This window comes from Squalius cephalus, assembly GCF_949319135.1.
Source record: "Squalius cephalus genome assembly, chromosome: 4".
Taxonomy (NCBI): Eukaryota; Metazoa; Chordata; class Actinopteri; order Cypriniformes; family Leuciscidae; genus Squalius; species Squalius cephalus.
In genome coordinates, this window is record NC_137125.1 from 48,852,602 (window position 1) to 48,869,276 (window position 16,675).

At 37.6% G+C, this 16,675-nt stretch overlaps 2 protein-coding genes across 2 annotated transcripts; both read left to right on the plus strand.

Annotated features, from left to right (window-relative positions):
* The first annotated feature begins 734 nt into the window (after window positions 1-734).
* Window positions 735-6,791, plus strand: LOC307156880 (putative polypeptide N-acetylgalactosaminyltransferase 8). Its single transcript, XM_079868580.1, has 11 exons — window positions 735-1,462; window positions 2,132-2,348; window positions 2,427-2,593; window positions 2,678-2,861; window positions 3,186-3,383; window positions 5,017-5,131; window positions 5,218-5,403; window positions 5,599-5,736; window positions 5,823-5,918; window positions 6,096-6,260; window positions 6,353-6,791. Exons 1-11 carry the CDS (start codon window positions 1,270-1,272, stop codon window positions 6,482-6,484), a joined length of 1,791 nt encoding a protein of 596 aa, XP_079724706.1. The 5' UTR covers window positions 735-1,269; the 3' UTR covers window positions 6,485-6,791.
* A 1,305-nt stretch (window positions 6,792-8,096) lies between these two features.
* LOC307156878 (putative polypeptide N-acetylgalactosaminyltransferase 8) lies at window positions 8,097-12,298 on the plus strand. The gene is made up of 11 exons (XM_079868578.1): window positions 8,097-8,368; window positions 8,766-8,982; window positions 9,058-9,224; window positions 9,309-9,492; window positions 9,676-9,873; window positions 10,767-10,881; window positions 10,968-11,153; window positions 11,349-11,486; window positions 11,573-11,668; window positions 11,746-11,910; window positions 12,003-12,298. The coding sequence occupies exons 1-11, from the start codon at window positions 8,176-8,178 to the stop codon at window positions 12,132-12,134; spliced, it is 1,791 nt and encodes a 596-aa protein (XP_079724704.1). The 5' UTR covers window positions 8,097-8,175; the 3' UTR covers window positions 12,135-12,298.
* The last annotated feature ends 4,377 nt before the right edge of the window (window positions 12,299-16,675 follow it).

Here is a 16,675-nt window from a genome sequence, read left to right on the forward strand (position 1 = left end):
ATTTTGTTTTTATGTGAGTATAACTGTTCAGAACTGTGCTAGATAATCATCTTTGAACTAGGCTCAAAAGTATCTTAAATTGTTACTACTGAAACATGCCATCATTGTTTTGGTAGTGACAAAAGGGAACACATAATCATTTATTTGGGGGAAATAAACAAAATGTTTGCAGTGATGCAAATCATTAGTATCTTAGTATGTTTTAGTATGCAAGTTAAAATTCTGTAAAATGTGGTCACTACTAAAACATTACTGTCACTACAGAAAATGTGCCGTCATGACCAAAACATGGATGTTTTGTCTAAAATAAAGTATACTGAATTATCAACTAAGATGTTGTTATTATAGTGTTTGGTTCAATGTATATTCAAACTAATGAATCCTTAACTTTGAAATCAGCATGATTAACTTAATGCCTTTTACAAAGAAAAATTGGGTTCAAAATACTAGAAATGTGTACCTTGGATACTATACAATTTGCAAACATACAAAATTTGTGAAAAAAGACACCTTTTTTTCAAGACGTTTTTAACTCTGACTTTGAACCAATTCTGTAGAATGGCCCATATATTAAATGTGCTATGCAAATAAAACTGAAAACCAGCTCACCCAGCACTTTGTTTTCAGACGAACTACAAACACAAACTTTAGAGTTTGTTAAATAGCCTGTGTAAATTGTAAATCTTGTTTGCAGAGGCAGGGTGTTTCTTCATAAATTAATGTTACAATACTATAAGTCAACTCTTTCTAAGTAAGTCTTTCAATGCTGCAGGTTTTGTGAATACTGGAAACGGCAACAGGTGATAATCTCTTTGGGAATACTCTCACTATGTGCCTATTGTGACTTAAAATAAAATATCTGACTTTGGTGAACTTTATGTGGGTGCATCTCAGTTTCATTTTACATAAAATGGTTATTGGTGTAACAAGTGCTGTCTTTAATCATTAAGGCTAAATCAAAATTATTCAAAAACATTACATTTTTAAGGTTTTACTGAAAAATATGATTGAGGTTCAGAAAATTTGGTAAAGTTAATATTTTCCAAGGTGTACCCAGTGTTTACCAGGATTCAATGTCCTGGTACTTCCCAAGATTAATGTGATCATGTTAGAGTGAAACACATCAAGGCAAACTAAAAAAAAACACTCAGCAAACATTGGTGTCACAAAATCTAACAGTTCAACATGGGCTAGGGCCCACAGACTAACTGGTACTTGAAGAAGGATAATATCTTGACAGTTAACTGTGATTTTGCTGTTCTGATCATCATGAGAATTAGCTGTGTGAAGAGTTTGTTTCCAGTCTTGTCTGTCGCTGTGGTGTTTCTCTATATGAGTTCTGTCAAGTGGGAAATCCAAACTCAAGAAAAGCAGCTTCACCAAGTCCATCAGAATTTCTCCTTACACAGCGCACTTCTCCTCAACAAGCTGGACAAACTGGAGGCTCATTTATACGCTGTTGGTGAGTTTCTGTAATCAAATTTGACAAAAATAAGTTTTGTTCACCTGTTTTACATGTTTTACATGCTACCCTTAAAGATGGCATGAAATTAAAATTGACCCAATTTATTTTCTTTTAGTTCACCCATCATCTATCTATCTATCTATCTATCTATCTATCTATCTATCTATCTATCTATCTATCTATCTATCTATCTATCTATCTATCTATCTATTTGTCTGTCTGTCTGTGTCATAATCTTATAGGTTAGTTCACCAAAAAATTTAAATTGTCATTAATTACTCACCCTCATGTCTTCGGAACACAAATGAAAATCTTTTTAATCAAATGATTTAAAAAAAATTAAACAGCTGTTACTAGGTCACGAATATGACTGGAATATCTCTTTTTAAACATCTTTTTAGAAACATGATGGTAAACATTTTTCAAAAGTATTAAATTCGTGAGGAAAAAAAAGTACTGAGTTCACCTTTAGTTTTACATGCACAACATCACTATTTTGAAGAAACATGGACAGTTTGTATTAATGTCATTTGAAGTAGACCATGATTTTCAAATAGATAAAACAACAGAAATCTGTTAATATGAGCTTTAAGGTTTCAACTTCGCTGGTTTACCAGAGTAAGAAGTTCTAACGAATTTCATTGACTTACACAAACATTTTTGCAGAAGAGAAAAGCCTCAAAGTAAGAAATGAGAAGAAACCAGTGAAGAAGCCAGCAAAGAAGCTGTTTCCAAACTCATATCTCTTCAAGAAATGGACTGTGGAACTTTCTGAGGACGACCAGAGGAAGGCTGAAGATCTCTTTCAGAAATACGGCTATAATGCCTTCCTCAGTGACCAGATGCCTCTGGATCGGGAGCTGCCGGACACTCGAGACCACAGGTGAGTTTCAGCCGTTCATGGAAACACTCTGACGTTCTTGATGGATTTATCAATTTTCCTTTTGTCATTGTTCTGTAGATGCATTGGCCGTGAATATCCACACAATCTGCCTACCATCAGCGTGGTACTGATTTATCTGGATGAGGCTCTGTCTATCATTCAAAGAGCCATTTGCAGCATCATCAACAGAACTCCAGCCCACCTGCTCAAAGAGATCATACTGGTGGACGACCACAGCAGAAATGGTTTGTTTCTCATCAAATCCTATAGTTACAGATGCATATTATAAACAAACTGAGCTAGTCATTCTGGATGTATGTCTTCCACAGAAGAGCTGAAGACACAGCTGAATGTTTATGTCAGCTCCATCAATGAGAAGCACCCAGGCCTGGTGAAGATGGTGACCCATCCAGAGCAGAAAGGCCTGTCCCAGGCCAGAATCTCAGGCTGGGAGGCTGCCACCGGAGATGTGGTTGCCATCTTGGACGCCCACATTGAGGTCCATGTCCAATGGTGTGAAACTGCTCAGCTGACTTAAGTATCTGGCAATAAAATCAATATTTGCTCAGCTAGATGATATTAAAACAAAATTGCAGTGTTTTAGTATTATTTTCAAATGAGTAATTTCCTAATATTTTGAATTAGCTTTTAGTTTTAGTAGTAATTGTTATGTTTATATTTCATTGTATTTCAGCTCTAATTCAATTACCGAAAATTATTTTAATAGCTTTACTTTTAGATAACAATGACATCACTTGTGAACAACCACCACAGACACAGACAACTGAACACAGTATAATAATGAAATCACATTCTCAAGTACTCTCTCACTTTTAGGGCGGAGCCTCTGCTTGCACGTATCCAGGCTGATCGTACACTGGTCCTGAGCCCAGTGTTTGACAAAGTGAATTACTATGACTTGGAAGTGATAAACTATCCTGCCTATGCTCATGGTTTTGACTGGGCTCTCTGGTGCATGTACGTGGCTTTCCCACAGAAGTGGTATGATCAGAAAGACCCTTCACAGCCAGGAAAGTGAGTGTGTGTTGTGCAATATTGTGTTTAAGATGTGACTCCGTATTAAAGAGACCATTTGATGCATCCTCTCCTCCCGTAGTTGTAACATAGCCTTCCCTCGCGAAGGCCTAAACTTATTCCTATTTTTTGTCCATAAAGATTATATCATTTTATTTTGATGCAATTTTTTTTGCAGCTTTTCTGTTATATTTATTTTATTTACCTTTAAATTACTATATTTGATCAATAAATAATCAAGCACATTCTCTCAACTTAAAGATAGACGCGATTACATACTTGATTGTAATGTAAACTAATGCCAAGTTAAAGATAGAATAAATAGATAAAAATGGTTGTGTTTGATTAGACAAATTATTCTGTGATTTTAAATCAGTAGCTTTAGCTTATTTAAACTTTAAGCAACAAGGACGTAGTGTTTTGAATAGCCTAACCTATGTAGTATTATTACTATTTTTTTTTTACTTAATTTGTTTAATTTGGTCTTTTATGAATGCAAATAGACTGAAAATTTCTATAACTATTTTCTTTATTTTCCCACAAGATTTAAATCTTATTTTTAATCTAATATTATCTATTTAGATGTATATTATTATTATTATTATTATTATTATTATTATTCACCTATAGGCCTATATATCATTTAAAAAGCATGTCACTGAATGCCACATAACACATTTGATTTGACTGGATAGTTGAAATATCATTATCATAGTTTCCAAGGAGCAAAAAAGCCATGTGAATAGAAATAATATTTATGAGAGTCAAATAAACAAATTAGTAATTTGACATTATAATAATTATCTGCATTGTAAATGTGTTCAAATCAAAACCACTTCATATCTGTGTGCAGTCTGCATTGAGACTGATAAAAACCATAGACTGTAAAAAGATAAAAACACATTAGCCCCGTCATATGACCCCCCATTCATTTTAATGGGATTTTTGTGTATGTGTGTATGTATGCAATGCATGTGAGTGTGTTCTGCATTGGGGATATTCTATAGTCTCGTGCCTTAATTTGTGTGTTTATTTTTTTCCTGCATTCCATTCATTCCTATAGAGGGTCAAATTGATCTGCGAGGGAAGGTTTTGTTACTTTTTTATTACAACCAGATAAACTCCTCGAATCCAGTCAATTTTTTGTTTGTGTGTATTCCAAGTTTTGGACCATTATGAAGAACACTCAATTTTAAATTAAATTAATAAAATAAAATAAAATAATTTCAGGTCAAAATAACCCGAGGAGAGGATGAGGGTTAAAGTTTTCTTTTTCCTTTAGTGTGTAACCTATCTGTTACACGCTTAAGGTGTTGGCCAATCACAGCACAGTGGGTCAGCTGGCCAATCAGAGCACTCTGGGCTTTTCGGAAGGAGGAGCTTTGTAGAAATCAGTGTGTCAGACAGACTGGGAATAGAGGGGTTGCAATAATGTACTTTATATGAAATTTTTTGTTTTTTTGAACATTATAGAATGTTAACTATTCTAGTACACCCAATAAACACAACAATTACCTTTTAAAGTGTCATCATAAGTTTAAGTTGTATGAAAGCAGTTTCACGCTGACAATCGTTCTGTTGAGCTGATGTTGCTTGTGCTCTATTAAATCCACTCTCTCCGGCTGTTCTCCAGGAGTCCCTCTGTAATGGGAATACTTGTGGTTGATCGTCTGTTCTTCGGTGAGATTGGGACTCTGGATGGAGGGATGCAGGTGTACGGAGGAGAGAATGTTGAATTAGGAATACGGGTAAAGCACATGATCATTCTACTGAATTATATTAAATTAAACACTATATATTATACTATATTCAGTGTTGATTTTTCTCGGCTCAGGTGTGGTCGTGTGGAGGAAGTATAGAGATTGTTCCCTGCTCTAAAGTTGCTCACATTGAAAGGGCGCACAAACCCTACATGCCTGACCTTAGAGGTGTAATGAAGAGAAATGCCCTCAGAGTGGCAGAAGTTTGGATGGACGAATACAAGAAAAATGTCCACATCGCCTGGGGTGTCCCCATACAGGTAGATCTAATGAAAAGATTCAGCCACACAAATTCTGGATGTTCAAGACCAGTTCTAGGAGTCTTGATGTGTTGATTTTGTCAGGTTCGGTTTGAGACCATTAAAGTAAACCGAGAGGTGTGACTAAAGATTTGAAATGTTAAATTGTTTTGGCTCTTCATTAGATTTATGATCTGTTCTCTCCTTTTCCCACAGAATCATGGGATAGACATCGGTGATGTTTCAGAGAGAAAGAGACTGAGAGAGAGGCTGAAATGCAAACCATTCAAATGGTATCTGGAAAATGTCTATACAGCGTTAAATCCTGGGAATGATTTACTAGGTTATGGAGTGGTGAGTGACATATGGTTCACTATGACTCAAGAGAGTTTTATATAAGAGAGGTTTAATATAATGTCCTTATTATCTCTATCACACAGCTTATTAATGATCTGCAAGCAAGTTTATGTTTGGATAAGGGGCCATCTGAGGAGAACACTCCCATTTTATATCCATGTCATTTCTTTTCCCCACAGGTATAATATCCTCTCTTCTCTTCTCTTCTCTTCTCTTCTCTTCTCTTCTCTTCTCTTCTCTTCTCTTCTCTTCTCTTCTCTTCTCTTCTCTTCTCTTCTCTTCTCTTCTCTTCTCTTCTCTTCTCTTCTCTGTATTTTTGAGGAATATTTGACGCACTTTAGTCTCTTCTTACACAGGTATTTTACTATACAGCAAGTGGTGAGATACTTACTGATCCCCTGCCGACCCTTGTATACGATCGGAAGCGCTGTCTAATTGATCCCGGCTCAGGCAGGTTTCCAGAGCTGTCCTGGTGTTCAGGCACTGAAAAACAAAAACACATGTACTGGGACTTCAAACAGGTGAACAAACCCCAAATACTGAGAGGATACTGTGGTATATCACAATATGAACATTGCATTAAAAAACTTTCTTCATCTTGTTTGATTTTTAGGGACAGGCCATACAGAACAGAGACACCAAACGCTGTCTGGAGATCAGTGCTGACCAGAACGTAAAAAACATTTTTATTCAGGAATGCAGAAACCAGCACTGGAAGATACAACATGTAATTCAGGATTTATGAAACTCAGGATATAATCAATTTTGATAAACGCAGCTGAAATGCTGGATCACGTTGAGCAACATCACAGAAAGTGTTATAAAATAACGTGAATGCAGCTATGAAAAATTTGAACTGAGAGAAATTAGACGCTAAAATGGCACAAAAATATCATATGGCTGATGAGAAAGTAAAAATATAATTGATACTCGGAAAGAGGATTTAAGAGAAAAATAATGATTTTCACCTTTCAAATAGAAATCGCAATAAATAACAAAATAATTTGTGAAATAATAAGTTGCACAGCCCTAAATAAAACGCTTAACTATATAAAGATAAAGATTTGTCTTATCTGTTTACCTAGTATCTGTTCACTTGCATGTCATGTGAGATTTGTGAACATGCGAATGTGCTGTTAAATTATTTAAATATTAATTTAAATCCTCAGGGTGACGCATCATATTAATTTACATATAAGAGATTCAGAAATAAATTTATAAAGGCTTGGAACAACTTGAGGGTGAGTAAATGATGACAGAATTTCCATTTATGGGTGAACTATCCTGACTCGATCCGTTCTGTGCATGTCTCTGGACAAGAGTAGACTTAGCATTAGAATTAGATATTAGACATTAGCAATCGCGACCTGATCATACCACAGTCATGTTAAAAACATCAATGTAGTCACTTATCCATAAACATTATTAGATCCTTTGGCATGATGACAAGTTCCATAATTCAGCTTATGCATCATCAACCTACGCCTTTGTTATTGTAAGAGGTTAGTGACCCCTAGTGACGAAAAAAAAATACATAATTGTAGCTTTAAGTGAACACTCAAGCCATGTCTCCCTCTAGCTGCCAAAACCAGTCATGTATGGAGGAGAGGGGAACAATAGAGAAGCTGTCCTTGCCACAGTCGTCTGGGGTTGAGCTTTACTTATGTAAAGCTTCTTTGGAACATTATATATTGTGAAAGTGCTATGCAAATAAAACTGAAAACCAGCTCACCCAGCTCTTCGTTTTCAGACAAACTGCCAGCAAAGACTTTAAAGTTCATTAAATAGCCTGTGTAAATTTTAAAAGTCTTGTTTGCAGAGGCAGGGTGTTTCTTCATAAATTAATGTTACAATACTATAAGTCAACTCTTTCTAAGTAAGTCTTTCAATGCTGCAGGTTTTGTGAATACTGAAAACTGCAACAGGTGATAATCTCTTTGGGAATACTCTCACTATGTGCCTATTGTGACTTAAAATAAAATATCTTTGACTTTTCCTAGTTTGGTGAACTTTATGTGGGTGCTTTTCAATAAAAACAAATGAATAAAATAGGTATTGGTGTAACAAGTGCCTTCTGTAATAATTTAGGCTAAATCAAAATTAATCAAAAACACACGACATGAGAAAATGAAGTTAAAGGACTGTAAAATCAGACTGGTTCATTTTGCTGAATGATATCATTGAGGTTAAGACAGTTTGGTCAAGTGAATATATTAGTTTAACTACCAGGATTCAATGTCCTGGTCTCCTCCTTCCCAAGATTAATGTGATCATGTCAGAGTGATGAAGATCAGCAAAAAAAACACACAAAAAAACTCTCAGCAAACATTAGTCACACAAAATCTAACATGGTACAGCGCCCACAGACTAACTGGTACGTGAAGAAGGATAATATCTTGATAGTTAACAAACTGTGATTTTGCTGTTCTGATCATCATGAGAATCAGCTGTGTGAAGAGTTTGTTTCCAGTATTGTCTGTCGCTGTGGTGTTTCTCTATATGAGTTCTGTCAAGTGGGAAATCCAAACTCAAGAAAAGCAGCTTCACCAAGTCCAGCAGAATTTCTCGTTACACAGCGCACTTCTCCTCAACAAGCTGGACAAACTGGAGGCTCATTTATACGCTGTTGGTGAGTTTCTAATATGTCTTGTAATGAAATTTTACCAAAATAATTTGTTTACCTGTTGTTTTATATATTACCCTTTAAGCGCTCTTTAAAGTTGTCAGGAATCCAAAATTCACTCTGTTTATTTTCTTATAGTTTACCCAAAAATGGAAATTCATCATTTACTCAACCTTATGTCATTCAAACCTATATGTTTTTTTCTTCTTCTGTGGAACATAAAATAAGATATTTCTGTCTGTCTGTCTTGATTATATATGCAATGCATCATGCAAAAGTTTTCCATCAGCAATGCAATTAAGTGCTTAAGTGCAGAAATCTGTTAATATGAGCCTTAAGGTTTCAACTTTGCTGGTTTACCAGAGTAAAAAGTTCTAACGAATTTACACAAACTTTTTTGCAGAAGAGAAAAGCCTCAAAGGAAGAAATGAGAAGAAACCAGTGAAGAAGCCTGCAAAGAAGCTGTTTCCAAACTCTGAACTCTTCAAGAAATGGACTGTGGAACTTTCTGAGGACGACCAGAGGAAGGCTGAAGATCTCTTTCAGAAATACGGCTATAATGCCTTCCTCAGTGACCAGATGCCTCTGGACCGGGAGCTGCCGGACACTCGAGACCACAGGTGAGTTTCAGCCGTTCATGGAAACACTCTGACGTTCTTGCATTCATCAATTTTCCTTTTGTCATTGTTCTGTAGATGCATTGGCCGTGAATATCCACACAATCTGCCCACCATCAGCGTGGTACTGATTTATCTGGATGAGGCTCTGTCTATCATTCAAAGAGCCATTTGCAGCATTATCAACAGAACTCCAGCCCACCTGCTCAAAGAGATCATACTGGTGGACGACCACAGCAGAAATGGTTTGTTTCTCATCAAATCCTATAGTTACAGATGCATATTATAAACAAACTGAGCTAGTCATTCTGGATGTATGTCTTCCACAGAAGAGCTGAAGACACAGCTGAATGTTTATGTCAGCTCCATCAATGAGAAGCACCCAGGCCTGGTGAAGATGGTGACCCATCCAGAGCAGAAAGGCCTGTCCCAGGCCAGAATCTCAGGCTGGGAGGCTGCCACCGGAGATGTGGTTGCCATCTTGGATGCCCACATTGAGGTCCATGTCAAATGGTGTGTAATTTTAGTAATCTTGTTATGTTTACATTTTATTGTATTTCAATTAACGAAAATTATTTGAATAGCTTTAATTTTAGTTAACAATGACAACACTTGTGAACAACCACCACAGACACATGAAGATTATAACAATGTAATAATGAAATCACATTTTCTCAAGTACTTTCTCACTTTTAGGGCGGAGCCTCTGCTTGCACGTATCCAGGCTGATCGTACACTGGTCCTGAGCCCAGTGTTTGACAAAGTGAATTACTATGACTTGGAAGTGATAAACTATGCTGCCTATGCTCATGGTTTTGACTGGGCTCTCTGGTGCATGTACGTGGATTTCCCACAGAAGTGGTACGATCAAAAAGACCCTTCACAGCCAGGAAAGTGAGTGTATGTTTTGTCTAATAGTGTTTAAGATGTGACTCCGTATTAAAGAGACCATTTTATGCTTTTTTCCTTTCCCTTTAGTGTGTAATGCATCTGTTAGTGCATGTATAAGATCTGGAAATTTTCCACAAAAGGTATTTATTCTATCTAACAGAAAACACTGCTCCAGACCTGCCCAAAATGCATCGATCGAAGTCCAGATACAACTTCTGTAAACGTCTGTCACAATTGACTTTCATACCTGTCATGGCGCAGCTCTAAATAGAGTGGTGCAGGTATAACCCGGAAGACTAATTCACGACTGGTTCCTTCGAGATTTTCTTAAGGGTTTTTATAATTGGGTTTGTGTAATTTACGTTGTAGAACAAAACGTCAAAGTATCGTCAACTTATATTTACCACAGGCTTTATTTTACTCATAAATTGAAAATCCCATTACAAAACCCCATAGGAAAATCTTGAGGGAGCCAGCTGCAAATTAGTCTTCCGGGCTCTGACGTCATTCCTGCACCACTCTATAAGGTATATAAAGAAAAAAGGTGAGACACGATTATGGTATGGGGCATTACATATCTGACACATGCTCGGCCAATCACAGCGCATTGGGTCAGCCGGCCAATCAGAGAACTCTGGGCTTTTCGGAAGAAGGAGCTTTGTAGATATCAGAGTTTGTCTAACAGACTGGAAATAGAGGGGAATATGTGAAAAATTAAGTTGTTTGAACATTAAAGCATGATAACTATACTAGTACACCCAATAAACAAAGTAACTACCTTTTAAAATAGCATCATAAGTTTAAGTTGTATGAAAGCAGTTTCACGCTGACAATCGTTCTGTTGAACTGATGTTGCTTGTGCTCTATTAAATCCACTCTCTCCGGCTGTTCTCCAGGAGTCCCTCTGTAATGGGAATACTTGTGGTTGATCGTCTGTTCTTCGGTGAGATTGGGACTCTGGATGGAGGGATGCAGGTGTACGGAGGAGAGAATGTTGAATTAGGAATACGGGTAAAGCACATGATCATTCTACTGAATTATATTAAATTAAACTCTATATATTATACTATATTCAGTGTTGATTTTTCTCGGCTCAGGTGTGGTCGTGTGGAGGAAGTATAGAGATTGTTCCCTGTTCTAAAGTTGCTCACATTGAAAGGACGCACAAACCCTACATGCCTGACCTTAGTGGTGTAATGAAGAGAAATGCCCTCAGAGTGGCAGAAGTTTGGATGGACGAATACAAGAAAAATGTCCACATGGCCTGGGGTGTCCCCATACAGGTAGATCTAATGAAAAGATTCAGCCACACAAATACTGGATGTTCAAGACTAGTTCTAGGAGTCTTGATGTGTTGATTTTGTCAGGTTCGGTTTGAGACCATTAAAGTAAACCGAGAGGTGTGACTAAAGATTTGAAATGTTAAATTGTTCTAGCTCTTCATTAGATTTATGATCTGTTCTCTCCTCTTCCCACAGAATCATGGGATAGACATCGGTGATGTTTCAGAGAGAAAGAGACTGAGAGAGAGGCTGAAATGCAAACCATTCAAATGGTATCTGGAAAATGTCTATACGGAATTAAATCCTTGGAATGATTTACTAGGTTATGGAGTGGTGAGTGACATATGGTTCACTATGACTCAAGAGAATTTTATGTAAGAGAGGTTTAATATAATGTCCTTATTATCTCTCTTACACAGCTTATTAATGATCTGCAAACAAGTTTATGTTTGGATAAGGGGCCATCTGAGGAGAACACTCCCATTTTATATCCATGTCATTTCTTTTCCTCACAGGTATCTTCTCTTCTCTTCTCTTCTCTTCTCTGTATTTTTGAGGAATATTTGACGCACTTTAGTCTCTTCTTACACAGGTATTTTACTATACAGCAAGTGGTGAGATACTTACTGATCCCCTGCCGACCCTTTTACACGATCGGAAGCGCTGTCTAATTGATCCCGGCTCAGGCAGGTTTCCAGAGCTGTCCTGGTGTTCAGGCACTGAAAAACAAAAACACATGTACTGGGACTTCAAACAGGTGAACAAACCCCAAATACTGAGAGGATACTGTGGTATATCACAATCTGAACATTGCATTAAAAAACTTTCTTCATCTTGTTTGATTTTTAGGGACAGGCCATACAGAACAGAGACACCAAACGCTGTCTGGAGATCAGTGCTGAGCAGAACGTAAAAAACATTTTTATTCAGGAATGCAGAAACCAGCACTGGAAGATACAACATGTAATTCAGGATTTATGAAACTCAAGATATAATCAATTTTGATAAACGCAGCTGAAATGCTGGATCACGTTGAGCAACATCACAGAAAGTGTTATAAAATAACGTGAATGCAGCTATGAAAAATTTGAATGAAATTAGACGCTAAAATGGCACAAAAATATCATATGGCTGATGAGAAAGTAAAAATATAATTGATACTCAGAAAGAGGATTTAAGAGAAAAATAATGATTTTCACCGTTCAAATATAATTTGCAAAATAGTCGCACAGCCCTATATAAATCATTTAAAAATAAAACACTTAACTATATAAAGATAAAAATTTGTCTTATCTGTTTACCTAGTATCTGTTTACTTGCATGTCATGTGAGATTTGTGAACATGCGAATGTGCTGTTAAATTATTGAAATATTAATTTAAATCCTCCGGGTGACACATCATATAATTATTTTACATATAAGGGATTCAGCCGACAAATAAGTTTGAGGACACCTGATACAGAGCAAGTAAACTTTACATACAGTTTACAGAAACTTTACTAAATTAATGATTACCTACTTTTCTACTTGGATAAATAAGTGTATGTTTCAGTTTTTCAGAAGTAAATTTATATGTAAATATATGTGAATTAAGTTTGTTTGATGATCTATCGCTTTAGAGAGTCATTCTGTTGAGACCCCCATCCAGTTGAGCTCTAGATAATATCGAGTGTTCAATACTCCTCCGCTCACAGGAGCTCCTGCTGTTTTGAGTTCCACCTAGACAGTGACATTGAGTGTTAGGCCATCTTGGGTTGAGTAGGTCAGGCCTCTTCTCGCTCAGAGAGTCGTTCCGCTGAGGCCTTCGCTCACCTGAGCTCCAGCTAGACAGTGACATCAAGTGTTCGGCCCTCTGTGAGGCCACCTTGGTAAACTGTCCTTTAGGTCGAGCATGGCTGGCACCTCTCGCTCAGAGAGTCGTTCTGCTGAGGCTTCCGATCACCTCAGCTCAGCTAGACAGACACATCAAGTGTTTGGCCCTCTGTGAGGCCGCCTCACAAACTGTCTGTAAGATTGAGTAGGTCTGGCCTCCTCTCGCACAGAGAGTCGTTCTGCTTAGGCCTCCTCTCATCTGAGCTCTAACTAGACAGTGACGGGCCGCCTTTGTAAACGGTCTTTGATTAGACCCGTCTCAGGCCCCTTTCCTTGGGTTGAACCAGATGTAGTGACAAGGCGAGGGAACTCTCGTTTCTCCTTGCCTGCATTCCCCTAAAGGTAATGTCTGTCAGTTGGACTGGCATTACCAGACCTTGATCTGGGACAGGCGTTGTTCGCATGCCCCGGTTAGGGTTCTCCTGGCTTAGGGCATGGGCCTAGGTCATGGCTGTGGGGAATGGTGTCATTGACAATTCTGTTTGACCTAAGTGAGGGATCGGTCTCTGGCATGTAAGTCCGTTGAGCCTTCTTTGTGCTTGTCATAGCCATTAGGCAGTTATTCCTTCAGCATGGTGGAGGGTACTCGTTCCCCAAAGTGTCTTCGGACGCAGTGCGAGTTCTCATTCGAAAGGGAATGTCTCAAGTTACGCATGTAATCATGGTTCTCTGAGACACTGTGTTTTGCTGCCATGCTTCGGGCATACCTGTTCACGTCTCCTTCAGACAAAAGTGCTGATGACGTACTCTTGGTGCCCTTTATACTCACGGTTGCAAAAAAATGACGTCACAGGCTGTTTTTACACGTTCTTACATGTATTTCAGACATCGTCATGCCGGAGGCATTCCCCAAAGTGTCTTAGGACACAGTGTCTTGTTCCCCTTCTCAGGGAACCATGGTTACAAGTGTAACCTGAGAAGTTTTTCAAATATTATGCAGCACATTGCATTGTTGCATAATATGTGCATCACTGTTCTCACTTGTGTTTTTGTAGTCTTTATGAAATATGAACCTCTTGTTTCGTTATAATCACACTTTACACACATTACACAAATAAACAAACAAAAACCGGAGAATGAAAATATAAATCGACTCTCTGACAGTAAATGGCACTTATGGAAACAGCAGAAATAGAGCAATTTCCATTTTAACGGCTGCACACAAAGCAGCACTGCGTTTATAAACACAAATTTGTGCTTATTAGGACAAAAGAATATATTTTGAAGAATGTCGGTAACCAAACAGTTGTTGGGCCCCATTGACTTCCATAGTGTATATTTTTCCATTCTATGGAAGTCAATGGAGCCCATTAACTGTTTGGTTACCCATATTCTTCTAAATATCTTCTTTTGTGTTCAGCAGAAGAAAAAATTCATAAAGGTTTGGAACAACTTGATGGTGAGTAAATGATGACAGAATTTCCATCTATGGGTGAACTATGCCTTTAAAGTGATTTTTAATTAAAATACCTTTTTGGCTGAGGGATTAGTATTAGCATATTCCATTACAGTTAAATATGCCCCTAATTCTCATTACTGTGATGCAAAACAATTACATATTATTTAAAATGTTGATTACCACAAAAATATACTTTATTAGTTTTAAAGGCCCACTGAAGTGCCTTGAAACTTGCAGCGTTTTTAAATGTGGTGACAGAATTTCTACTGAAACAGGAAGACAGGGCGGGAAATATCGGGCAGCTCCTCCCCTTTTTAAAATATAGCCAATAGCACTTTGCTTATATCACAGCACGGCCAGAGCTGTTGAGCTCTGCAATGCTGCATTTGACAGCTTATGACTGCCAAAGTCTAATTGATTCCTCCTTTAGATTTAATATGAAACTGTTAAAGCAAAACAGTGATCATAATCATGCTGAGGATTTGAAAAGTGTAATTTTTGTACATATGTCATTTTGAAATGTATATTTATGCATGCATGGCACCAGTGCTATCTCTTCCACTTGTCAGTGTTGTTTCTAAAGCCGAGTCTGTCTAACTGTTTCTCCTCCTATAATCTCCTCCACATCGCTTCGACATGTTTTGTGGTCTTCGCCGACTCACGCATGTGATCCGTTCTGTGCATGTCTCTGGACCAGAGTAGACTTAGCATTAGCATTAGACATTAGCAATCGCGACCTGCTTCATACCACAGTCATGTTAAAAACATCAATGTAGTCACTCATCCATAAAAATTATTAGATCTGTGGGATTCCAAATTTATTAAAATGTTTAATTTAGGTTTACATTGAATTTAGCATGTTAAGGTTAGGTATAAATTATTATTATCAGAGTTTTCTAGCAAAAGACTCTGGTCAGTCCTGTTTTACTGAAACTCTTGGAGTTTGTGTTTTAGCAAGCAAGTCCTGCCAGTCCTGTACTCGGGTCTCAGCATTTGAATAGATATGCTGAGTGAATTAGGGTGGGCAGCACTCTCAGTCCAGAACAGGTTCCGAGACCTGTCTCATTTTGGTTCCTGCCCCTAAATGTATATAAACTGTAAGTGAACATTCACTTAGTCAGACTTGGTGACTGCAGCTACCGACAGATCGTGTTCTCAATAAAGAATCCTGCTGAAGAAACAACCAAGTCTCCTGGTCTTTCGATTCTAAGTTCACAACAGATCCTTCGGCATGACGACAAGTTCCATAATTCCGCTTATGCGTCATCAACCTACGCCTTTGTTATTGTAAGAGGTTAGCGACCCCCAGAGGTGGGTAGTTTCTAATTAAAAAACTGTACTTTTACTTCGTTAGGTTGGGCGACGTTCCTCTCGTTACTTTATTTTAATGCAGCACATGTTGTTAAATGTGTAGTTTATACCAAGCGCGCTGTATCTCTGGGCATGAGCGATCCTCAATTCACAAATTAATCACTCTTTGGAGTCGATTCTGTTCAAAGACTTCATCAAACAAATTGGCCTATCTGTCCAAATCGGTTCGCGAATCAGTTTGAATGATCTGTTCAGTTTCCTGCACGCACTGAATCGTCTGAAGCGCTTTCAATTCACACTCGACTCGGAGTCGTAACAGGAAGATTTAAGAACATCAAGAGCGTTAGATGAAGTAGCTGTGGACCTACAGTACAGTCAAGTGAAAGCAAATCCGCAAATGCATCATATTTTTGCCAGCGATGAAGATCTTTATTAGTTGAACATCTTCGTATGCTGTCTGTGAATGAATGATTGGACGATACATTCGATTTCATTTCATTCAGGTAATACATTTTACAACCAAACAGATTATTACGCCACGATAGCACTGGCTAGGCTACTACAAAGTATGACATTACCCGTTTTTTGGACATATAGGCCTACATTAATTTATACATTAAATAAGCTACAATTGTCCACAGTTTATGAAATGAACACCCGCGGTAATGTGTGTGCAGTAATGTGAATGCAAAACTCTGCAGAGTCACTTTATTTCGACATTGTCTAATAATCCAAATGTAGTTGTATAAGTTACTATTATACAAACCAAAGGACAGGCAATGATTTTCGGGCTACAGATGGCAGAAATAATTTTGTCTCTTCTGTTTTTGTTGCAAAGATAGCCTATATAGGCCTATATATGATCCAAAGTAACTAGTAACTAGCTACTTGAGTAGTTTTTTCATTGGATACTTTTTACTCTTACTCAAGTAACTATTAA